This window comes from Grammomys surdaster, unplaced genomic scaffold, assembly GCF_004785775.1.
Source record: "Grammomys surdaster isolate TR1022 unplaced genomic scaffold, NIH_TR_1.0 63, whole genome shotgun sequence".
Taxonomy (NCBI): domain Eukaryota; kingdom Metazoa; phylum Chordata; class Mammalia; order Rodentia; family Muridae; genus Grammomys; species Grammomys surdaster.
In genome coordinates this window covers 17,397,370-17,423,729 of record NW_021604565.1, presented here as the reverse complement: position 1 = coordinate 17,423,729, position 26,360 = coordinate 17,397,370, and the positions used below count along the sequence as shown (strand labels likewise).

Genomic DNA, 26,360 nt, shown 5'->3' with positions numbered 1-26,360 from the left:
TATATATATATATATATATATATATAGTGTGTGTGTGTTTATTACAACTTAACTTTATCCTTCAGGGACTGAAATATTCTATGGAGCCTTTAAAAACTCCTTGAGGTGTAAAAGATGCTGTAACAAAGAAGTCCACATCTCATGAGTATGAGCTTAATTTTGTAGAACTTGTTAATGTGTTCTATGCTTTACAAATGAATATATAGGCCCCCAAACTATATTGAATATTGTTCTACAGATCTCCTAGGTAGAGAGTGACAAGGTAAAAGAAAGAATGGAAGGAAGGAAGGAAGGAAGGAAGGAAGGAAGGAAGGAAGGAAGGAAGGAAGGAAGTCCTGACCTTTGACTGTGGACTTAGTTTGAAGTCCAGATAAACTTTGCTACTGAGTTTGGAACTGTAGCCAAAATCCAGTAACTTGTCTCTTTGCTACAGGTATGAAGTGCCAGTGTACTTCAGTGTACAAAAAAAAAAAGAAAGAAAGAAAGAAAAAGAAAAAGAAAAATGTCATTACTAATCTTGAAGCTCTTGAAGCAATTGATGTAAAAGTAACAAAAAGGGTATACAAAATGTCTTCTTTTCTTCCACAGACTCTCCTGACTGATTGAAATTAATGAACATGCTACCAGATAATGAGATTCTGTTATGAGTTAACTTAATTGTTTCAAGTGGTTTCAAGGTGCTATACCCTTCTCCTACCAGAAGTGACTATGGAGAAAAATGCCTTATTTACTTTGACTATACAGGTACAGTTGTATAAGCATACAAGAGACATACATTTTTCTTGAAAGTTTTCACATATCTCAATATAGTCCAGAGCACAAAAAATATCTATGCCAAATCCACAAAGTAAACAAAAAATACATTCAATGTATTTAATGTAATTTAAATTAAACAATTCACTTGAATGTCAAGCATCAACTTTACTCAAAACCTCCAATTATTTACTTATTTGCTTATTTATTGTGCTAATAATTGAATCTTTCTGCAAAAGTTGGCATTAGCTATGCTGCACATGCTCATGCTTCAGGCGTAATGTTCCTTGCTTATTCTCACGTGACCTGGAAGGCCATGTGCCCTAGACACAGAAAGGAAAGTTGAAATCTACAAATTTACCCAAAACAAAAGTGTGACTGAATGTGCCATTTTTCAAATAGAAACATCTAAAGGCCAATCCAGTATAACTGGAGAAACAAAATACCTTCTAAACACAAATGTTTAATTCCATTAACTTTAAAAAAAAATGAGAGCTTGAATACTTTTCAAGTTGTACAAAAGCCTCATAGCAAAAATAATTTTTCAAAACATAATATTTTCTGATTGTTCTAATCAAGAAAATACCCCCACATTGAGAAATCATAAATATGCAATAAAATACAAATGCCAGACTTTGCATTTTCTTATGGTCTCCTAAAATGTGGTTCTATGATATTTTAAAATATAATACAATTAGATCCAGACCCTTTTATAGCATTATGTTATATTGTGCAGAATACAAACATTTGTATGTATCATGAATAAAATTAGGAATGACATCATAATAATCAGATATACTGTATCTTCATTTTTGTTTGCATTATATTTTCCAGCTGCTGGTTTCAGAAAATTACCACTGGATTTCCTGTCTTCCCCATGCACAGCAGAGAGCAATTTGGAAAGTCACGCAAGGGTGAAAATGTGATTGAAATATAGCCATCTTCCTTAATGAAAAATATTACTGCTTTGGAAATTAAGTCTGAAACTGCTTCAAAACTCGTTTATATCCTAAAAACTAAAACGTGATAGCATATCATGAATTGTGAATTTCTTAGCAGTAGCGAGAAGGTTATTTCTTCCAAGGATATTATAAACAATATATATTTGTATGACTTTTATTTATGTTTTTCCTGAAATTAACAACTATAAGGCACATTACATGTGAATTTAATTTTATTTGTACAGGTGAAAATGTTGCTGGAATATTAAATCAAAGGTGAAAAATCTCAATGACTCAATAGACGTTGAGGTTCCATCTGTGATGCACAAGAGAACTAAACTGAAGTGACAGCTCTTTGAAGAGCCATTGTTACTGACTGATTTGTGATCTTTCTAACTGAGCCCAGTGTGAATGTGGAAGTAGCTAAAAGATTTTGTGTTGGAACAGGAAGCAAACAGAAATGGCTAACTTAATGTAAGAGTGGAAGAAGAGAAGACAGGGACTTCAAGCTGAGGTGAGAACTTGACTCTTAAGATTTTCCTATTTAAATAATAATGTTTACCCAACCTCCCATATAACCAGCACACACACACACACACAGACACACAGACACACACACACACAGCCCATGTATAATTTTAAGTCTGAGTTGAATAACTGTTCAAAGCTTTACAGGCTATCCATATTTTATGTTTCTTTCACCTCTCCCTTATATGTAAAATGTAGAGGAAAAAGTGAAATCCTGATAAAATGAAAGTGGGTTGAATGTTGTATTCTTGGTCCTACCTGGTCCATCCCAGTCATCTGTCTCTACTCCAGGCTGCCCCGGTTTGTCTGAATGGCTGTCCCCATCTGATTCTGTTGGCTCCTGGATTCCTTCATCATCACCTGAAATATGCCAATACAGAAAAGAGAGTTGACCGAAGCCCTTTGCCAGTGAAATACGTGAAGGTGATGTCCTTTCCTTATTCTTTCACATATTTGTCAATACTGTCTAATTCATTGGCAAAAATGTCCACAAGTAATTACTTTGATATCTATTAGAGCTTAAAAATAACAACTACCAATATTTGTCAATAAATAAAGCTAAGTACTGTAAGCAACAAAGAATATTAGCATATATATCTTACTTTAAAGTTATTATATATAAAAGAAAATCAAATAGAAATGTAGAGTTTTTCTGAATACTTTGAATACAACAAACATAGTGACCTTATTTACAAAGTATAGGCATAATATTGTAAGACAAATTAAATATTTTAGAGTAAGGTATATTCCTGATTTAGGTTGGGTTTAGGTTATTGGAAAAATTTTATCCTTCCTTACTATGATTCTAAAACTTGGTGTTATTTCTCCCAAATGATTAGCATGTGATAAAAGCTGGTGACTCTACTCTTCACAACAGGAGACACGGTGAAGTTAAACTTATGCTTGGATATCTTGTATGCTTCCATAATGCCATGCCTTCTCTTCACGTGAAAAGCAAAAACAAGCAAACACAAGATTGTGTGTGTCTTGAGTAAGAATTGAGGGGCAGTGAGACAGAATACATTATCAGTACAATTGCATTTGTAAACAAAAGCTCAATAGTTTTATTACTTTACTTGTAGAATTAATAATATAACACCAAGAAGGGCAGCATAAGAAACAAAAAAATATATTGGAACCAGTCCTACTATACTTTGAACTCAACAACTGTAACATTTACATTTAAATGCCCTGTCCATCAATTTTCTTTTGAGGGGCTCTGTGGTTACTTTCTACCTATTCATTCAGATCTGTACCTGAATTTGAATATCTATACAAAACATAAAAATGTATATTAGTTTTTAATTTAAAAAAATGACATATAAGATATACATTTTAGGAAAACATTAGAATAGTTGACTTTAATGTGATTTTTCTATGAGTTCTGATCCCTAAACAGCATAGGTTTAGCCTTTTAATTTCCCTGGCTGACTCTTCACAAAGTGGATTAGTTCTAAAACCTGGAATGAAGGGGAATGAGAAAAACCTAAGACCCATTCTTTTAAAACACAATTAAATCTTTTTGAGTTCATTATAACAGAGCCACACTAGCTTTGGTGGATCGTAAGGAAGTAGGCACAGCACTTAAACATACCATAGACCTCATGTCTGCAAAACTCTGAAAAGTTGTGTAGTTTTCATCATAATCAAAAAGAATACCAATCAAATTATTCATTGTCTCCAGAAACTATGCACTGAGCATCTTCTGTGGCTAAGGAATTATGGCAGACTCAGTAGGGTATATGCAGAAAGTGAGTTCCTTACTGGAACTGTGCATGCCATCAAGGAGAGTACATCCATTCGTGAAAGTGTGAGATAGGATCAAAGTGACAGAAGAAATGTACAGAAGCTCAAAAACAAAGCATTGTTCCGATCTTCCGTGCTCCACTTCCAGGTCGTGTGTAAGACCATAAACACACCAACCAATTATCCTCTAGCGATCAAAGAGGCATTTTCTGCTCTCAACTCTCAGGACCTGAGACGGTTCATTTCCAGTCTACATATACATGTAGGCTTGAAGACCTACAAATACTGATAGCCTTGAACTAACCCAGCTCTCAGCCTGCCAGCCTGGTTGCCTGCCTGTTCCCTCCCCCTTCAAGCCACCTCCAAGTTACTCCAATAGACAAAAAGAGATACAGTTTAGAAAGCAGGAGGCTCACACCATCTGCCTGGATAGATCAGACCCGGGCCATTCCTTTTATTACATTTCCAGCATAATTGCCTGTATAGGAATAAATATTGAACTAATGCCATATTGTGAGCAGGCTGGTATAATGAGAATACTGTTGGCTAGGATAGAGGATCTTAGAAGCTTCCACGAGCTGGATCTTTTCCACTTGACCTTTCTTGTTGGACTCAACAAACTTTCGTCTCTTCTCCCCCTGTACTTTTGGCCATCTGGCCACTCACTTCAGATTTCTGGTTGCAAGCAGCGAGTGGAAACAACAACAGCAGATTAGAGGACAGAGTGCAGAAGGATAGAAAGGCTAGGTGCTTATCCTTGTAAAACCTCCTTTTCCTCAATGGTTTCCCACGGCTTAGAGATACCAGTATTAGCTCCTGTTCAGTATTTCCCTGCAGCAACCATGCCCCTGCAGCAGCACCCGATTCAGTGCCTCTTGGGAGAGAATGGTTGTAAGTGCTTGGACACTCTCTAGGCCTTACAAGGGCTGAGTCACTAAAACAATGCCATTTACACTGCCGGCATTGTATTGGCCACAGAGAATACAAAAGGGGGCTCCTACACATGATTTCTGAAGTAGTGTAAATCAGAGTCAGATGGACAGAGACTTGTACCCATTATGATGAAGGATAGGAGTGGTTCACAAGATTACAGAAACACATGGACATGACAACTAACACGCAGGCCCACAGAAGTCTCCTGGGGAAAAGGACAAGTAAAGCCCGTACTGTTTGGGGACATTGTCTCATCTGACTTTGAGTTCTGTGGAGTTTGTGTCCTTAAGTCCACTATTAGAACAAGTTTCAGACTGAAAATAGGAGCCATCTTCTCAAAGAATGTCACAGAAGGAGAGAAACGATAATACTGAGGCAGAGGAGGATGCAAGTTTAACATCGGCAAAGGCTAAGCTCGAACATCTGGTGACGTAAGAGTAGGTTCAAAGGTGTTTGAAGATGCTGAAGAGAAGTTTTGGAGCTCTTTCTTGTCAGTGATTGTTAAGTGAAGGAAGCCATGCCCTTATTCAGCACAAGTCAAACTTACCCCTGATCATTTCAGCAGTGGCTAGTAGGTAAGGAAACTCGAGGATGACAGAAGATGTCAGCAGGTATTGTAAATGGTATTAAACCGCTCCAAGTGAAAACATTTTAATTGAACTGATTAAGGGCTAGAGTGAGTTTATAAGTTCAAGTAGCCAGCTGCTTTCATTGCATGTCACTTAACTGACAATCAAAACTGCAATGCTTCCATTTAGTGTGCCCCCACATTCGGAGCAGTTTTAAATATTGATAACTCAGGTGTGTGACTGAATTGATTTGTTTCATTATATAGCACTTGATACGTGAACAAGTAAATATCAGAGTATTTAAAGAGCCATTGTCAAAAGAGCTAATTATACACAATTAAACCATTCTATCCTGCATCCCACTTAAGAAACAGGATAAGTGTACTAATTACAAAAAGCAAATCTGAGATGGTGTGATAGATTAAGACATCAAAGATTTTATCTTAATTATTTATTTGTGTCTTCTAAAATAAGGAATAAAAAACCGAGAAAATGGCTATGAGTCCTGTCTGAGATAATGCATATGAATGTTGAAAATAAATGGTTTAAGCATTTATTTTATACTTATTTCCATATCTTCTATGAGCCAAATGTTGAAATCGTAAACATTAGTAAGGTACAAATCTTAGCATTAGGTCAGGTTCTATACTGACCAACAGGGCCACCACATCGAGAGTCCTGCTCCTCACTGGGTACGTTTCAACAAATTTTATTAAAACTGTCTTATCAGCTAGGTCAGGCCTTAGTATCCTGATCCTTCAGAAAAATAAACCAAGAGACAGAGATGTGTGAGACAAAAAAAGCACCGGACACAAGATTTGATTCCTTGGTTTCTTGATGCAAAAGGCCACATTTCAACATCAATCTTGGGTTGCTGCTCGGAAGTAGTCTGTGCTTAACATAGATGGGGCCCTGGGTCGGATCCCTACCACCAAAGAGCAGGAACAAAGGACAGGGCAGACATCATCTACATAGCAAGCCACAAAGCCTGCAAGACATGGTCGAAGAGCCCCTTTCTCCTCTTCCCATTAGGTCGCCATCACTGCATTATGCTCATACACTAAGATGAAAGGTTTAATGGACTTAATCTTTTTAATCACTACTTTTAAAGGTTTCCCATTTTACTCAGCACTTAATAAAATCAACTACACATAGATGCTTGATCAATAACCATTGCTCACTGACCAGTTGGGAAATTAGATTTTTGTCTCATTCTTTTTGCCATAACCTACTGCAATATCATTACATTTGCTAATTAATTGCTTTCAGCACATTATTTCTATTTAATAACTAAAATATGTCACATTTTTCAACTTTTGGACCTTTCATCTTCTAACTTTATCTCAGGAAACTAGCTCTCATTTTTATGGTAATGTTTTTTACCTAATTCATTTTTAATCTTTTTACTAATGAAAAATGAAATGATTAAAAATAATTTAATCAAATATGAAATCTCTGAAGTATTCTTAAGAAACACCATTTTTCACTAATAATAGACACTTGCTTCTTGCCTCTCATATTTTATTCTCATAGAAAATTTATAAATAGAATTTTATTTTGATATTAACCCAACTCCAGCTTCTTCTCGATTTGAATGGAGCTCATCTCATTGGCTGTCTTTTGCTCAGTCCATTTGACTCTCTTGTGTTTGAAACCGAGGCTATGGCGTGGCTTAGGACAAATGTCATGAATAATTACTAGCCAAGATAATAATGACAAGTTTGCTAATACACTGCTCCAAAAGCTTTAGCAGTAGGAAAAAGAGAGGAGCAGAGAGAAAAGGATGTCAGAAGAGAATGACAGAGCGGGGCATGCATGTGGCACCCTCTAATTTACGCTCTGAATTCTTTATTCACATACCTATGAATAGACAGTTCAGCATACTTCCAGCGAAGCACAAACACGCTTAATGTGAGAACTGAAACGAGTGAGTCGTAAAAGAAAGAAACTGAATAAATGCCAAGCAGTAACAAAATCTGTAATATTTCTGAAATTATGACTACGAAGTTAATGGTTTTCTCTTGCAAGATTAAATGCTTTTGTTGCTTTTTTAAAAGATGTAAGTGCATTGAGAGCCCTTCCATTTTTCTTAGTCTAGTTTTCAAAATCAATGTGAGCCCTATAGGGGAAAATTGAAGGTGTTATTGAGCAATATAATGCATAACATAAATGACTCGGGGAAATGCACTGAAATATAGTCTTTGAAACGCGGGACGCAGTGCCTTGAAATACAGTATTCAGTAGTGTTGACAAGGCGGGGTCAGGCAGTTGCTTTCCTAGCAAAGCAAAAAATGCAAACAAACACCTTTTGACTCAAAGTTAAACACTGCTGTTGGAATTAAAGATCTGCCGCTTCCTGAGACAGTCACTCTCTCGGCACAGAACAGCAGCAGTGTTTGGAAGCAGTCATGTAAGCAGACAGCCTTTCTCAACTCTGCTCTTTTAATCCATGTAGTTCCTGTCAATATTAACCTCTTATAGAAATCCTGTACAATATAACTATTGAACTTTCTTGACTAGAAGTGTTACTGGCGCAGTTAGTCATTCCCATAATGTACTTCGCAATCAGCTAAATCATCAAAGTATTTTTTAACAATGAGCAGTTCAGAAGTGACAGATCTACTTTCTTGTTCACAACTGCTTATCAGAGAAGAGATATCACGTATGTTTTCCAGGTGCTTCCTATAGTTAGGTTACCTTCACAGGAGCCGCTCATGAAAGATAAGGTCATAAAAGAGATGAAAAATGTGTGAGCTTCATACACTTATGGTTTTATCATCAGACAAGATAGCTTTGGTTAAAGGACTGGAGGAGTCAAAAACAGAAAGCTGCAGCTCATGCTGAAGGACGAGGACATTAAAGTTTAACACTGAGTATGTGCTCGCGTTGCCTGAGAGTGATATGGTTTAGCTGGAAATGCTTGTTTACTTGCAGATTATTCAAGGAAAGAAAATCAGGTTATAGTAAGAGTTCATTGCCAAACTGTAGTTGTAGATATGGATGGAGAAACAAAATAAACGAAACAAATAATATTCTACTTATGGCAATAATAAAAGGAAACTCTAAACATGTAAGCTATTTGAAAATAATAATCTAGTACATGTGTGGTAGCCATCACGGCACCTGGCCCAGATCCCCTTCTGACCTTGTATGAAATACAATGCCTTGGTATGTCCATGGCAGCTACACGCAATATACAAGTATTTTCAAATGTGTATGTCTTCCCCTTACCCCTTTACTTGGGTTGTCTATAGTTAGTATTTCATTATCTTGAAAATCTTTTTCAGATTCCAGACTATAAAAAATTAAGCAAAAATATATATTATCTGGTTATAATTTTTAGATCCCAATGAGAAAATCCTGAAATTATTCATAACAACAGTCCAGAGGTAAATATATTATTTCAAGGAAAAAAAATCTCTAAATGTGTATAGCCAGTGTATGGCTTTAAATATCTTATTATAGCTGGCAAGGTAAAGTATTAAAATATTAACATTTTGATAATTTAAGGAGAAATGGTGATTTGTAGTCCTTCTAGAGAAGTGATTCTCAACACAAGGGTCATGATTCTTTTGGATTCTTTTGGGGGTTGAATGACACTTTTACAGGGGTCAACTAAGACCATTCAGAAAACACAAATCTTTACATTATGATTCATAACAGTAAAAATACAGTTATGAAGTAGCAGTGAAAATACTTTTATGATTGGGGGTGACCATAACATGAGGAGCTGCATTAAAGGGTTACTGGGTTAGGAAGGTTGAGAACCACTGCTCTAGAATATTCAGTTACTTCAGCCTTCAGGGTTATCTCTCAGGGGAGATGATTTCTCTGAAAGTTCAAGTTTACTAAGGATTTCAAGCATCAGGGACATCTCCAAGAGAGAGAAAGTAAACCATTGTACTAAGAGAAGATCACTCAATAATCTTTATTCCTCATTACTTCCCTGACTAAGCACTAGAAAGGATGAAATAGATAACCAAGTATGAAGGGAAAGATGTACTTAATACTTTAAGAACAACTTACTTTTACTTTACATGCATGATTATTTCACCTGTATGTGTGTATGTGCACCACAGAGGATGGTGAGCCAGTCACGGGTGCTGGGAACTGAATTCGCACCTTCTACGCACAGTGAGTGTGATAACCACCAAGACATCTCTCCAACCCTGAGAATTTAAACTGTTTCTCAAATAAATATATTTCAAAGTTTATACTTTAATATATGTTGTCCTTTCCCTTCTCACCACCAAAACAAAATCTTATGGCAACTAGCAAAATCTTTTCAGAGATTCTATATAAATGAGACATTTCTTGTTCTAAAGTAACAGTGCTGTTGAGTTCTACAGAAAGGATGGCTACTTGCAACTGTATCGACCTGTTCGCTGACATGAAGACTCAGAAATATTAGAGAAAACATGGCATTTGTCTTTCAGAGTCTACGCTGTGTCTCCAACCGATCTCTATTCCTTTAGCATCGTGTTTGTTGTCTTCAAGTTTCAAGCTTTCCATACTCTTCAGAAAGTCATCATTACCACCTCCAAGAACGGTGGTTTAGAGTAGCTTTTCTCTCTATCTTATGGCTGAACTAAGGTGAACATTTAATTTTCATTTTCTTAGATTTTTTTCATTTTTCTTATATTTTATTTTGTGTGTGCACATGTGTCTACATGTGTGTGGACACATGCATATGACAGTGTCGAGTCGATGTCAAAGAACAAATTAGAAGAGTGGTTCTTTCTTCTACTATGAAGGTTCTGGGAATCAGTGTACATACCAATGTGGGCATGTGCACATGACAGTGCACCTGTGGAGGTCAACGGCCAACTGAGAGGAGTTGGTTCTCTCCCACCTCTATGTAGGCTCTGGGGATCATGCTTGGGGCTTCAGGCTTGGCAGCATGTGCCTGTACCTACCACTCCATCTAACTGGCCTTTCATATTACCATTTGCTGTCTCAGAATTCCAGTTATGTATTTCCCTCTCCTATCCCTTTCCATTCATTTTCTGGTCCGAAAGCTTATCATCATTGATTGTACTTCCTGAGACTTTGTCTCTGAAGTCAATGACAAAACAGTCGCCATTGCTGTCTGTAATATAGAAGGCTATTGCCATCCCATCCCAGAAGCCTGGAAGTCAGTTCCTTATCTACTTATGCCTACACAGCATTCGATTCCAGCTTTAATGTCACATTCTTAAAGAAAACTCCTCTAACTCCCTCACTAGGTCAGACTACCATTTAGTATAATGCTAGTTATGTCTGCTCCTAGAGAGTACACTCCCCTGTTGTATCCACATCATGTCTCACAACGGCTGAGACAGCTGGCATTCAATAAAAAAAAAATCTACCAGATCTGGAGACGTGAATCCTGATTGTACTGACTACCACTGTGCTGGCGTTTTTTTATTTTAATGCACATATGTGCATTCTCTCTCTCTTTCTCCCTCTCTCTGTCTCTCTCTCTCTCTCTCTCTCTCTGTCTTTCTCTCTCTCCTCTTTCCTCCCTCCCTCTCTCTCACCCTCTCTGTCTCTGTCTCTGTCTGTCTCTGTCTCTGTCTCTCTCTCTCTGTGTGTGTGTGTGTGTGTGTGTGTGTGTGTGTGTGTGTGTATGTGTCTCTGTGTATGTGTGTATCTGTGTGTCTGTGTGTACATGTATGGATGTATGTACCACAGCATGTATGCTGAGAGAGCATCAGAGAACAACTTGTAGGTGTTAGTTTTCACATTCTATCATGTGTGTTCCAGAGATCTAACCTAAGTGGTCAAGCATGATGGCAAGCGTTCATACTTCTGAGTTATGTGTCTGGTACTAACACTGTGTTTTGAGACACTCATTTCCCTACAATTATGCAAAATGAATACAAACTATGCATTATCCATAAGCTCTCAGCAATAAGAAAAAATACATTTGGGCATGCAGTTACCTAAAAAGTAAATATTTCCTAATGTCTTATTAAGGACCACTTACAAAACTCAGTCTGGACCTTGGGATATAAACTGAGCTGTTTTTTTGGCTGCTTCCAATGATCTATTCTTACAGTGAAACCTGGGTCTAATGAAGTTTCTGTATCTTTTAGTGGGAAAATGTTTCTGAAACAAAAAGTCTCAGGTCATGTCAGATTTATGTTCTCTTAGATTCACATCTAGCTTTCAACTCCAGAGACTGTCTGAGACACGTTATCATGAGGTCCACTGGGGCTCCATTAAGGCTGAGTCCTCCCACATCCCCTCTGCCTCAGTGCCAGAGGAGAACCTTGGCTGCTGCTGATAACACCAGGAAAACACAGACAGTACCCACAACATCTTCCATATATTCAGAAACATGAGGGAACTCTCTCTGTCCCACGGTACTTTTAAAAGCTGGGTGTTTCCTGACTCTCCCTAGATTCTTTGGACTCTGAGTGTTTATTCAAATTTGATAGATTTGGGATTTAGGTATAGACTTTAAATATAAATTTTAAGAATTTTATTGAAACCTAAAGCCAAATTTAGCACTCTTGACTACTGTTGACTGCTGTGAACTTACTTCTATTGACTGTGGTTGTGAGTGGGTTGATTTGAACTTTTGAGACCTAACATTGCAGGTGCCACTCACTAAAAGAACATAAATTGACAATCATTGGAAGATAGCAGCTTGGGACAACTGAAGCTAAGGCTTGGGCTCCGAAGCGAAAGCTTTGCAACTCTCAGAGGAAACAGCCCTTTGAATGCTAAGGGAGGACCCTAACCCCCTTTCTGATTAAATTTACAGTTAGGCCCAGTGTCCTGTGGAATTTGGGCAATGTTACCAAACCAGCTGCTGAATTCTGAAGGAATCACCCACATTTATTTAAATTATTCAAACTTCAAAATTTTTTAGCACTATTTTGTACTGTTCTGGGTCTATTATTTGATATAAAAGTAATGAAACAAATGTAAATTGAACAAAGAAGAGGAATGAGTTCATGTGCTATGTGTTTGGTCCTGTGAAATATGACTATAACATGCATAATACGTATTTTTCAAAATGTATTTTCCTTAATGATCTGATATTTCGGGGGTCATCTTAAATGCCTCAACAAAACTATTTTTACTGTTGAGAAAACATATCATTCTTTCTAAAATGGGTTTTCCTTAGAATGCAAACTATTTCTATACACTGCTGTAGAATTATTGTTTCCTACTAAGAATGACTATACAGGGAGAAATGACTTGAATTAGGGGCTTTTAGAGGCTCCTGTGGAACCTAGTTCAGTGGAAACTTCCTGAAACCTATGAGCATGACACTATTGAGGATTTCTAGTAATAGAAGATTTGGAGCCTGTGCTGACCATCTTCTGTAGCCAAGCAAAGCTTCCAGTAATGGGACTGGGACACCAACTCAACCAAGAAACCATCAATCTATAAACTGTTCTGCCTTTAAGATGTGTTGGGGCTATAGTGGCTCAGAGCTTGTGGGAGTGGCCAACAAATGACTAATCATATTGAAGCCCACAACAGAAGAGTGACCCCATAGCCCACATTGGCTGGATAGCCATGAACCTGAAGATGGATGACACAGAAACCTACCGTAAAACAAAAGAGTACTAGCTTTAAAAAGTCAAGAATCAATGAAATGATTCCTCATGATACTCTGGGGTGCTCATATAATCATAGATAGGTGTCATGCTCAATCACTACCAGAGAGGATTTTCCTCCAGCAGCTGATGGGGACAGAGACCCACAGCCAAATAATTGGCTGAGACTGACAGGGAGAGGAAGGATTGTTGGAGACAGAAGGGTTGAAGACATGAAAAGAACACTGCCCAAAGAATCAATTAAGCAGAGACCAGAGTGGCTTACAGAGACAGAAGTGGCAATCTCAGAGCTCAAATGGATTCTCTACATATATGTTGTGATTGTTGGTATGGAGTTTTGTGGGACTCCTAACAGTGGAAGTAGGGATGACTCAGACTCTTTTAACTGCTCTTGGGACCCTTTCCCTCCTACTGGGTTGCCTCATCCAGCCTTGACATGAGGATTTGTGGCTAGTTTGATTGCATCTTTTATGCCTCATTTGATTAATATTCCTGGAGGCCTGTTCCTTCCTAAGGAGAACCTGAAGAGGAGTTGATATGGAGGAAATTGGAGGTACAGGGTGGAACTGGGAGAGGTAGACGGAAAAGAGGCTGCCATCGGGATGTATTTCACAGGAGACGAATGAATAAAAAGAAAAAAAATAATGACCATACACTGGTTTTATCCACAGTTGTCAGCTTCCAGGACAGCACACAGGAATGCACAATTAAGTCTGAAGCAGTCAGATGCAGGCTGAGGAACATCCCATCATCAACCCAGGCTTCTTCCTTGTGCCCACACATTGTGTGCATTCCTTTGTCTTAGTTAAGCATTCTAAGAGATGAAAACATCCTTTATATAGCCCTTCTTCTGACTCTAAAATATGCAGTAAGATCATCTACATACAACAATGTTCACATATCAAAATCAGGTAATATAGATTTTCAGTGTTGGTTAGCTAGATTGGAGTATAATTTGCATAGATAAAAAATCTAAAAGTTCGTCCAAGACCCCCAAGTAGAGAATCATATGCTAATTCCAGTGAAACAATAGAAATAGCATCAGATCTCACTGTCAAATCCTTGGAGGGATGGAGGATGGTCTTGTGTGTCTCAGCTGGTGATTTCTCCCTTGATAAATCGATGCCTTTAATCCTTAAAAAGATCTTCCCTTCTCACTGTCAGAAATATATAATCACAGGCTAGTGTCTGTGCATTTCTCCTTTCCATCTCGGCTATGTGCATAAGACTTGGTAAGATACCGCCACTGTCAGGTTTCTGAAGAGTTCCTTGTCTAATCTTCCTACCCCTCCAGATCTTCGATATAGAACCTGTTAGAATGGATTGCTTGCTTTTCCAGTTCCTGTGTTTATCTCGCTTCCTCTCTCGCCATCTGCTGTACCGCATTTCCTTCAGAAGAGTGAAAAGTTTTCACAGTGCCCGGAGCTCTGCCTGCAAACAATGCCCCCTTCCTCTCTTCCTTCCTTCCTTTCCCTGCTTTTTACTTAGGTTTATTTTGTGTTAAGGTCAAACTGTTTTAAAAGAGTTCAATCTGCAAACATTTCCATGTGGCTGAAATTCCAATCCAAATAGTTGTGACGGACTTGAAAACACCCTAGTCATTTATGACTGGCTTCAGCCCAAGCACACACACTCTAGAGTGTCTGGTTTTTTTTTTTTTTTTTTTGAGTTCTCTTCATCAAGAGTTCAAGGAGCAGACAATGAGAAACTGTGATCTATTCCATGTTTCCATACCCAGTGACATGATGATTTGTCACAAGGACTTTCAATATAATGCACGCATCAATGATACACCCTCTCTAGGTACTGAAATACTGTTTTTTATTCACTAAGCTTTCAAAGAGACACTAAATGATAGAAAAGTTTTAAGTACATTTTTCATTCATTTACTTAACCCTTGGTGTGTGTTTTGGTTTGGTTTTGTAAAACTGTATAATGTTTTACTGGTAGATACGTAAGGGTATTATTGTTTTGTTTGTTTCTTAGAAAGCCCATTCTAAAATACCATGTGATAGTAAAGTTTACACTTCTTCAGATGTTTCTAGCTCCTTGTAAAAGAGGTATTTAATAATACATCTTCCTTGCCCTCCTCATTTTAATGTATTAACCTTTAGTAGTTTTGTGCTTTGACCAAGGTAACAAATCTATGGAAGCTAAACTGAAAATGATATACCATGCATAACAGTGAGATGGTTTGAAAATGGTATATAGGCAACAAACTCCCTGACTTCCGAGGACAAACAAAAAATTGAGGCTGTGATTATCATGATTATAATTACTCTAATTGGTGCATGGTTTCAATACTGATCTGTCTAATCTCAAAGGGAAAAGTGCTGAGGCAGCAATGTACATTCATCAGCATTTATTGTTATTCTGCATCTAGCTATTTTTATTTGACCTCTTAAGAACAACAAAAAAGTGACTGACTTTATTACTATAATTAAATTCATCATATCTCAGCTTTCTCCATTTCCCCCTACACTTTCTATGTTTAGGGCTACCAGAGATAAAGATTATCCCATCAGGTAATGGATGGGCGAACGCCTAACGCTGCCTGTTGCTTCTCCAATGATAACAAAAACACTGATAGAATTTTACATACTAACAAGAAAATGCAAATTTTTATGTGAGAAGATTAAGAGCTTTGAAAACCTATTTGATTTCAATTTACTAAATGGTAGGGCAGAACGAGGAAACTCTTTGGAAATCACTTGGGATCTAAAAGATATTAGGTAGAGGAAACACTGCTATTTCCAAGAAATGTTTCCTACAGTGTGAACACTTCTCTTAAACCCTAAATGCAATCAACAGCTAATGTGCAGGGTTGTGAACCAACTTAATTCACATGGTTAAAGTAAATTGGCTGCCCAGGCGTTACCAAAGTTATTCATACTCTGTTATTTTCTTTCATTTGTATTTGAGTAGCACCCTCATGTTTGCCTAGCATTTGTATCTACTAACAACCTTTATTTTTCTATTTCAAAAAAATATAACAGGGAAAACCAGATTTTAAACATAATCATGATCTGATTAAAAATACTTTCTTAAGAAACACTGAATCTTCATTTAGCCTAAAACATCACCATGAAAATGAAGAGATCAAAATGGGTTTACAAATAAGTTTTCTTTTATATAATCCAGCACAATTTAATGATGAATTAATTCAATATCTAGATTAAAACTGAGACAATCAATAATATATAAATAAAATATCAGATGATTAAATAGATTAATCTTGTTCATATGACTTTTAACATTCAGAACAAATAACAAATATAAATAAACCTTCCAAGTCAAAAGAAACTTCTTGATCTTTCAAAAACCTTACATTTTAAAACAGTGAACATTTTTTCTAAATTATAATAAAATGCTCTTCATATTAATTGTCATTCCTGCTGTTACAAACATATTGCTTACTTAAAATAAGGATATCGTTGAAAAGGAACAAATACCTCCCAGGCCTTAATGCATTTAGTTGGACAAAAAGAAAGATACTTTATTATAGCACAAGAGTATTTCAGAAATTCTAACAGATGACTATTGATCATGTTTTACCAAATTCAAATTTATTTTGCAAAACAACTTTAGAAGATTGCACATGTGCAAACCTGGTATCCATTTCACAGAAAAACAAATGTACCAAGATTGCCATATGTGGAAAAAAAAACAGAACAAAACTCTTAGGATATGCTATCATATACAAATCCTATAAATACTAGAGTGTGAGCCATGTCATACAATGGGCAAAACCAATCAATTTTCACTTTGTTGAAATTTTTGTCTTGAGCTGGGTTCTGCGGTGAGTTAAGTAGACAAAGCTTTATCTTGCTCATATTTTTAAAATATTAAATTTAAAATACAAAACAAACAAACAAAAAACCCCATCTGGGTTTGGCAATCAAAAAAAAAAGCAAAAAAACCAACCAAACAAACAAAAAAAACAAAGCAATTCCATTAAAAACCCTGCCGTTTCTTCTCTCCTATAAGAATGGGGTTGTTGAGATGCTCCCTTGTCTTATCGATAGTTGTCTTTTAAACCATGGTGCCCAATTCCAAGTAAAAACCGTGATGTGGGGATGTATAAACAGCTATAAAGAATGACATCACAGGTACAATATTTATCATGAGATAAGCACATGAGGATAGGACTTTCTATTGAGGATATTTCTACTCCCACTTCCTTAGAAAATATTATGAATACTCAGTTTTTACTGTGGGATAGCCTATGCAAGGAAAACAATGATCTTAAAATGCATTACAGCAACAACAACAACAACAACAACAGCTACAACAACAACAACAAAATGAACTAGAACTGGGCCCAGGAAAACCTAAGGTTTGCCAAGGAACAATAATGTCATATGAAGGGAGGGAGGTGGTGGAGAAGGGAAGCCAGGTCCATGCCAAGCAAAGCTGGGGGCTGCTCAATCAGCCCTATCTGCACTCCATCAGTGTCTCCACTCCAGCCAAATCCAGGAAAAACAAGGAGTCAAAGATTCAGGTCAATAAGCTTATAGGCGATTTGCACAAACAGCTCCTCCAGCAAGGAAAAAACAAAGTCATATTGGTTTTTTTCTTTTACTCTTTCTCTTTGAACTCCCTGATCCAAACACACCCTGAAAATGTCAGTGCTATATGCAAGAATTTAAGGAGCTGAGCTTTTTAATCCCGTGAAGAAAAAAGGGAGAACTTTGTAAATATCCCCTTCCTAATTCATCTCAAAAAGGTTACAGCAGACCTGCCATCTGCAGTTGCTGGTTTTGTTACCCTGCATCTGAGAAGGCAGAGATGCTTCAGGAAAGCCAGAGCCAAACACAGAAAGAACTCAGCTGGGTGGGACATAGTCACAGACATCTTTATCTACTGAGAAAATAATTCATACACATAAAGAAGCTAAAAGACATAGGAAGATGAATATTTGAGTTGAGTAGCAGCTGACAAGCAGAAATCCCACGTTTGAGGGCAGGTAGAAAAGATCGATGCTAAGAATCTAGGCTTAGGTTGTTATACAAAGTCAAAAAAAAGACACAGCTTTCCCACTGTTACTAATTTTTAAACCAAACTACAAAAGCTGATAGAGAAGAGGGGGAGAGAGGAGGGGGAGGGACGGCTCAATGGGTTTAGCATCATCTCCTTAAGCATACTAATGAAACCAGTTCCAATTTGTTCAGATTTCTGGCTTCCTACACTTAATTTTTCTTATTCAAGGACATGGGAAACTGTCAAAAAGACTGACCCAACTCTGTTAAGGGGGAAAAGTAGCAAGGTGACACAGGTTGTCCCCAAACACCCACCAAGTGCTACTGTGGAATTTATATTAATGAGCTACAGATGGAATCTCATCAAGCTCTTGGCAAAAAGGAGGTATCTGATTGGGTTATTTATATTTTTGACAGCTTCTCCAACATACATGTCTCCGTTTCCTGCCTCTACCTTCATTTTCTGCAGACTATCTTCACTAGGCAAGTGCAAAGTACCTCCCGTCTACATGTCTTCCCCAGCATCCTTATGCATCCCATCTCCATTCACAGTTCCTTTTCCTATTGGACACACAGTGGTGGGATCCATCACAAATTCTTGGAGCAACAAGTCCCTGTCTCAGGCTCCCTGCTGGCCTTTGTTGGCTTTGTCTAATACTAGCCTCTCAGGTATACACAGAGGAATAGGTTCTAGAAGACTAGTCTGCCTTACTCATGGCTCTTTATAAAGTCAAATGTGTTCCCAAACAAAAATATAATGTCACTTCACCACCCTATCACGTCCTGTTTTTCTCTTGTCCTCAACACTGTTCACCATAAGTTTTTTTTGTTTCATTAAACTTTCTTTTTTCTTGCCATTTGTTATTGTAGATGTGTATTACTGTGTGAATTGAGCTCCATTGACTTTATCTGTGGAATAGGACTGGAAGATACCAGTAACCTGATTCACTATCTGTTTCTTTCTTTTAACTTCATAACTACTTTCAGGGCTAGTGCTGACTCCTATACTGAACAACTTGGACCCTATTGTACTTCCTTCATGCAGGTTACAATATCGTTTTTAGGAAGAGTACTTAAAATAGCCTTCCCTCTTCTAAGTGTTACTTATGTCAACTTTTGAATATGTGAGAGCATCCGTCATCACACAGCGTGTTCTCTTATTTCAGAAATTTCTGATGTGCAGCCTTTTGTCAGCTCTGATCTTCCCCAATATCTCTCAGCTGTCCACACTACTCAACAATTTCTCTACCATTCCTTATATCTAAATAGTGGGAAAAGAAGTTGGGTTTTCTGTCTCCTAATGTCAAGGGTTGACAGTATTATATTCCCTCTTAGCTAGTTTGGAGACCATAAATCACAGGACGATTTCTAAAAATCCAATAGTAACTTTCTCAGATCATTGTTATTGACAGCTCTGCTGCTTTGTTGACACATAGTTTTTGCAGATACCTTTTCCATAGCTCAGCAACTTACTACTTTGCGGTGACACCCATCTGACACATCCTGTTCACACATCCTGTGACATGCTCCTACAATGTATCCCAAAACATATTTACTTTACTTTAGTCATCAACAGACTTAAATATTCTGGTAAGAAATCCTTCTTTTACTGATTAGGCTTAGTTTTTACACATGTGTGAATATATGTTCTCGTTTTCTACATTAAACGGAGTAAGAGGGTGAAATAACTCAAGCAAATAATTCATCACTACAGGAAATATGTGGCACTTATGGGCCCAGTATGGATGTCTTAGTCATCTGTAAATTCCAGGAAATAATTCTTGCTTGTTTCCTTCCTGTCACAGATGCTCGGAAGGCAAGAAGCCAAGCAGCTTAGGACAAAAGAAGATGTTATGGCCTGAGCCATCATGCTACATTTTGTCTAACAGAGGCCAAACCAGTGTGAAGGAGGATATTATTGTAAGTAAGTCTTTCTTGTGAAGATGAAGAACACAGAGCTTTTCCAAACCAAGTGGTGGCTTAGGAATCTTGTATAGAATTGTAGGCCTGCAACTAAACAAGGATACCTCTGAGATACAGTCAGGTAATTGAGAACTTAACACACTAAAGAAACATAAAATACGTATGAGGCTTTTATGCGATTTTCCTATTACTAGATTGAGCTACACAATATTAAATCACAGGGATAGAGGAACCCACGGTTTTAATATTAATGACTTCTTCCAGATGTGCACAAAATCTTTCCCTTTAGCTAGAAACTTTATGAAACCAATGAAATTGAGAAAAACATAAAATAGAAAGTAAAATATCATTCCGACCATAGAAAATTTCCTACATGGTATGGGCTATCACAAAAGTAGGACCTTTGGCCTATAATTAGCATTTTCATAGATATTTAAAGAACAAAGCCTTTTCTCTTATTCTTCAAAAATCTACACAGTTACAATAGCATAGAATGACTTTTATAAAATAAGATCCATTACTAAAATTTCAGTGACAGTACAATCTCTTTATAAGTACACTTCTTATTTTTCCATAAGCACGTGTCAATACATCATGCTTGAAAAATTGAGATACTCTACTCATACATTTGTGGTATGAGATTGTCAACTAAATATTGTTTATTAAGAAAATACACCTTATATCTAAATATGTATATATGGAAACTATTAAAATAACTAGATCATTGCTAGACTAGAACCATGAAAATATCTTCAGAAAACAAAACTTCAAACAATCTCATTCTGATATAGACTGACAAGTTTAGAGTTTTCAAAAATAATCAAAATTGTATACAAAAAAGTCCAGATTCTAATGAAAATATTGTTGTTAAGGAGAACATTTCATACCTCCCTCTTCAGTCACGATACTGATTTGCTTAAGATTTTAACTTCTACTGCTGTAATGATTAACCTCTTCCTTCTTCAAATACACAGGAAGCATAAGCTTGTATCACTGAGAAAGTATAATCTACTACACAGAGATTAAGTTCTGCTTTTCAAGTAAGAATAATTTCTCTTCCAGTTAATTGTATTTAAACAACACAAATTAAAGAGAGAGAAAGAGGAGAGATGAGAAAGAGTGTCAGAGAGAGAGAGAGAGAGAGACAGAGAGAGACAGAGAGACAGAGACACTGTGGCCCTTGTACATCAAGAGGGTACAGTATCCAATAGCATTGTCTTCCTTTCATAATAGTTTTTACTGACTTCAGAGGGAATTCTCAGCACTCACCATCTATGAGAGTAAGATATTGTAATTCTCTCCTATTACACAGGCCACAGAAAAATGAAATAGTAACATTGACATTTATAATAAAAATATTACACAAAACTAAGTTCTTATTCCCATGGAAGACTTTAGTTACAAACTGAACATTAAGGAATTGTTTTATAACACGTATATTATATACTATTTAATGCAAGGTTTGTGCTGTTGTTGGTTACAAATTTAAAATATCTTAGGAATTTCCGAGTACTTTTCAAATAATCATATCCATAAAATCACACTCATAACCATTGTACATTGTATTAAATGTTTTCCTCTCTTCCCAAAGCCTGTCATTACATTCCTTGAGTCATGATTCTTGTTCGTGTAGATGAGTATTATTGTCTCAAGTCTATAAATACTGTCCTCAAAAAGAAAATTGCTCTAAGTCTAACTGCCTTCAACAAATTACTTAAAGCTGTGGCTTTATTAAACTCCTCTATTAAACAAAAACCTTCAGTAGTGATAATCCCCACATTTAAAATGCATATAATAGTTAACACTGCTTAATTAAAGCAATTCATTGCTTTTTATTTTTGATTGTATTAGATATATAACTAATAATCTAAATTTCTGTCTTAACCCTTTAACCATAAGAGCCCAAAGAGAAGAGGGGGGCCAATGCCTTTCATCCCTTTGCTTTTCTCTCTTGGAAGACACCATAGCATAGGGTAAATATTTTATAATAAATATGGACATATAAATCTTGTGGAAACAAAGACTAAAGTGGTGTTGCATGTAATTTAAAAACAAATATTACTCAATACCTCAGCAGGTGCTTACATACACTGCCTAAACTACATGTTCTTAAGGGAGAGTCACAGAATCCAGAACATCTATAGGAAATATTAAACTGGCATGAAATCTGATTCTAGGGAAACAATCTTTTGTTCTTCTAATTTTCAGTCAAAATTGTCTGATTGAGAGATAAGCACCATGTCACCAGGCTACTGCTGGCTTTCTGGGAGATCCCAGTGAGGTTAGAGCTTGGCTGAGTTGAGGAACAAGAATGTGTGGAGTTGCTATGATTCTAAGACACCATCAATGGGAGAATGTGATGTTGGAACTTTTAAATTTTTTTATAAATACATGAAACCATCAAGCTAGGGTCATTGTCCATTTAAAGATATTATATCAGCATTCGTGATTTCAGACCGTGAGTCCAATCAACATACACTCATAAGCTCATGTCACCTCTCTGAACTGTCTGACTGAAAATGGCATGCTTCCACGAGTATCACACACACACAAATATTGACAGGTGCAGACAGACATGCAGGCACTCTTGTCAGCTGGCTGTCTGGGATGCTTTCATACTGAATTAGCAGCAGCAGCTGTTCTAAACCTAGAAAATCACCCCAACATGTATGACAGCATGTGACAGCACAGAAGAAATAGAAGTCCTGCCCCACTGGGTCATCAAACAAAGTAGTAAAAATAAATAATAAAAGTATTATGTGAATCAAAAAATAATAATTTTAGAAAAAACTGAAGAAAAACAGATATGCCTGGTGATGTCAGGTTAATGATCAAAGTCAAGGTTAGAAATAAACTGAGACTTGTCTCAGGTACTTGTTGGATTATAGCGTGAGTATATGTGTGTTATTTGTGTGTGGATTTTGTGTATGTGTATGTCTGTGTGTATGTGTGTGTGTGTGTGCGTGTATATGTCTGTGTGTGTGTCTGATGAGTATGCATAGAAGAAAAATAATGCTAAAAAGTTAGCAATAACCTAACAGGGAGAAGCACTGCAAGTTAAAGTAAGTATCCACAGTACTCGGTTTTCAGAAAAACTGAGCCAGACTTGGGCTGAGATGCAGTCTGCATCATTCAGTATTCAGTACTAGAGATATGCAAACTATTGGAGTTCAATAACTAATCATTGAAAGAAGAAGACATTTGATAAACATACATAGCTAGTTGGCCAACCAACAAGGAAATTAACTCAGGGAACTTGCCTGAGTTTTGGCATTAAAATATTTGAATATAAATTAGATTATTATCAAAATGAAATAGTTTGTTCCAATGACAACAGAGTTTATTTCTTAAATAATCTTCTATATTAACGGATCATGGCAGTATGTATCGATATTACTCCATCCTAAGGGTAATAAAAATTTACAAAATCACCTAAGTGGATTCCCATCCTACATGCAGCCGTCAAGGATTACCTTTGTTACAAAAGAACTCCACTTCTTCGCAGCTCAGATTTTCTGGCTCAAAGCCTGTGGGGAAGCTTTCCTCCAATGGAAAGTCTCCTTTCGCGATGACTTCGGCCTCTCCTGGACACTCTTCTTCCTCATCTTCGATGGTATCTTCCAGCGGCCCTTGAAAAAGAATCAGGGACACTGTACCAAAAACATTCTAGGAAGGTAATGAAATAAAATTCCTTTAAGTGGAGTTTTTTGGACTACCAAGGTGAGGAAAGTGATTTACAGGAAGTTATTCCAAGGAGACTCACTCATGCTAATGCCATATAAGAAAGAGTGGGTAGAGTTGTAAGGAAAGTGAATATACTCAATATATAATAAGCACTTGTATTGAAACTTGCAAAATAAATAAATTTTAAAATGTTAAAAAAAAGAAATAAAGACTATATTCATTGAGAAGGCAAAGAAAGCCAGTGCCTGAGGAGATTACATACAAAATAAATTCAGTCTACATTCCCCATCTCCCGAGTACTTGAGCCCTAAACATACATACATTCATACACACACACATACATACATACATACACACACACACACACACACATATATGTATATATATACATACATATAATATATATGTATATGTATTTCTGTCTTGAGCAAACCTTTGCACGTTATATTCATCTGTTAGAATTAACAGCCTGGTAAAGAGCACAAGTCTCTCTTACACTGCTGAACAATTTTACCTGTGATTTTAATAAAGATTTACAGTAATTGAATGCATTTTAATTGAAACGAGATTTTAATAAAGTCTATACTTTTAAAAATCCATCTTAAGAGTGGATTCCAAGAAAAGATTTCATTATATGTGTTTGAGGCTTGAAGAAAAATTACATATTTCTCTCCCTGATGAAAGCATAACCCTATTCACCATTAATTGAATTTTTTTCTGAAATGAAAAGTAGTTTTCTAATGAAAAAATGTAATTTGTATTTATGTGATACTTTTTCAGTAATAAAAACGCAACTCCTTTGGAGAGAATGGGAGTGAGGTGCACTACGTTAATGGACCTATTTTACTGAAAGGAAACGGGGCCAGGGGCTGCTGTTGTTCAGGGGCTCTGAAACGGATGACACGGGAACTCCATGTCGCTAAAGAATCAACGTAGCCAACTCGTTTCAGTAAATCGAAGCCTGCATTTTCTCCTATAGAAATAATGTGGCATTTTTATCCGTACAACACAATTATGGTAATCTGCACTAATTGTCAGACTGTCACTGGTCTTCACAGGAAAAATACTTCTAGGATTACGTTTTCACTTCCCTCTCTCCCTCCTCTCTCCACCTATTCCCTTCTCCCCCTGTCCCCCTCTCCCCTCCTTCCCTCCCTCCCTCCCTCCCTCCCTCCCTCCCTCCCTCTCTCCCTCCCTCCCTCTCTCCCCCCCAGCTCTGTATGTGTGTGTCTCCTTTCTCTCACTCAATCTGTTTTTACAAATGTAATAACAAGTTTTTAGGATAAAAGAAGAAATACTGTAAATACTTTTAAATGCTTCGATATTATCATTTATATCTGTGTAGGCAAACATCCAGTGGTGTGTGTAGGATTGTAACACAAGCGAGTGTCCTCAGGATTGAACTGGCAAGCAACATTTATATGGATAGAATTAGTTACATACATTTAGATTAAGGCACATTCAAGCCAAACTTTTCCTTTAGAATTTATTTTCCATTAATTGTAAACAAGAAATGTTCACTTTAAATACTCTGGTAATTGTAACACTTCTTATAGTTAAATTTAAGAATCAAAAAATAGATAAATTCATGGATCTCATATTTGTTTTAATCTGTTATTAATAATTTCAAATTTAACACTGATATTTTTACAAAAGTTATGTCAAATAACAAAACGTGCACACTATCTATAAAATAACAGCAAGATATCACTATCCTGCTAACATGCACATGAAATATACATTAATACATTTATTAATGACTTGTCTAATGAAGATAATAATGGTGACCTTTCTTTATATTTGTCTAAAGTATTTAATTTAATTTTTAGTGAAAAGGAAACCTAAAATAAATCTCATTATTCTTTGATGGGGTGTACTAGCGTGATTTCTTACATGGTGTATTATGTAGTCCAGTGTGTTAGGTACAAGTGCTTTTTATTGCTGTTTCAGTTTTAGTCTGGAAAGTAAAGCTAAGCAAGTAAGCTAACGTAACAAGGTTTCAGACCACTAAGCGAAGCTTTGGGTTTATAAAGAGCAGCATTTTGAAAATCCTATTTTTTAACATCACGCTTTACTGTCCAAATCAGTGTATGTTAGTAATAAGCATTTCCTCTCAGATAAGTGTAGAATACAAGCAATGCATAAAGACAGAAGTATTAGCTAGTGGTTAGTCCAAAGTCCTCTAATTACTTTTTCACAGACATATAACACGTTAACTTCAGAGCACATGTCTTGAGCTTTTGACTGAAAATTCAACCAAAATATGTTTTCGCCTCCCATAAAATCAGGATGATATCTTTGTAGGCAGCAAATATAAAACTTCTGATTGTTCAAACTTTATGTAATCCATATGGGATCAATTTGTGAAATAATTGACTTAGTATAAGTTACAACAGAAATGACATCCTATAGTACATTGGAGGACAGATTCTTCTTTGAAAACATATACTCTGCATTTTGCTTACAAAAGTAAATTCCAATCATGTAATAAATATTTTAATAGCTCATGCATGCAATATGAAAAGCATAACATTTTTCATACCTAGAGAACATGCGTGCATCCATATTATAAAAATAAAACTAACAATATATATATAATTTCATTTTTAAAATTGAAACAGATGTGATAAACATTTTGTAAGATCTTTTATTAAAGATAACGTTACTGAATAATTTGAAAAATAGTAAATTGGCGCCAGTGATATATTAAATTTTGATAGTTGTGTTAAAATCTCGCTCATGTCATCA

The 26,360-nt window shown here is 36.5% G+C and overlaps 1 protein-coding gene across 2 annotated transcripts in view; it reads right to left on the bottom strand.

The window, feature by feature from the left end:
- The window catches only part of Zfpm2 (zinc finger protein, FOG family member 2), a 430,200-nt gene that overhangs the window by 312,400 nt on the left and 91,440 nt on the right, over nucleotides 1-26,360 (bottom strand). The window contains exons 2-3 of one of the 2 annotated variants that reach the window (XM_028766333.1): nucleotides 23,402-23,557; nucleotides 2,481-2,582 (exon numbers count right to left, since the gene is read on the bottom strand). In XM_028766333.1, the coding sequence (XP_028622166.1) occupies nucleotides 2,481-2,582; nucleotides 23,402-23,557 (258 nt within the window). The remainder of the gene's footprint in view (nucleotides 1-2,480; nucleotides 2,583-23,401; nucleotides 23,558-26,360) is intronic. The other variant, XM_028766339.1, reaches the window with a different exon arrangement.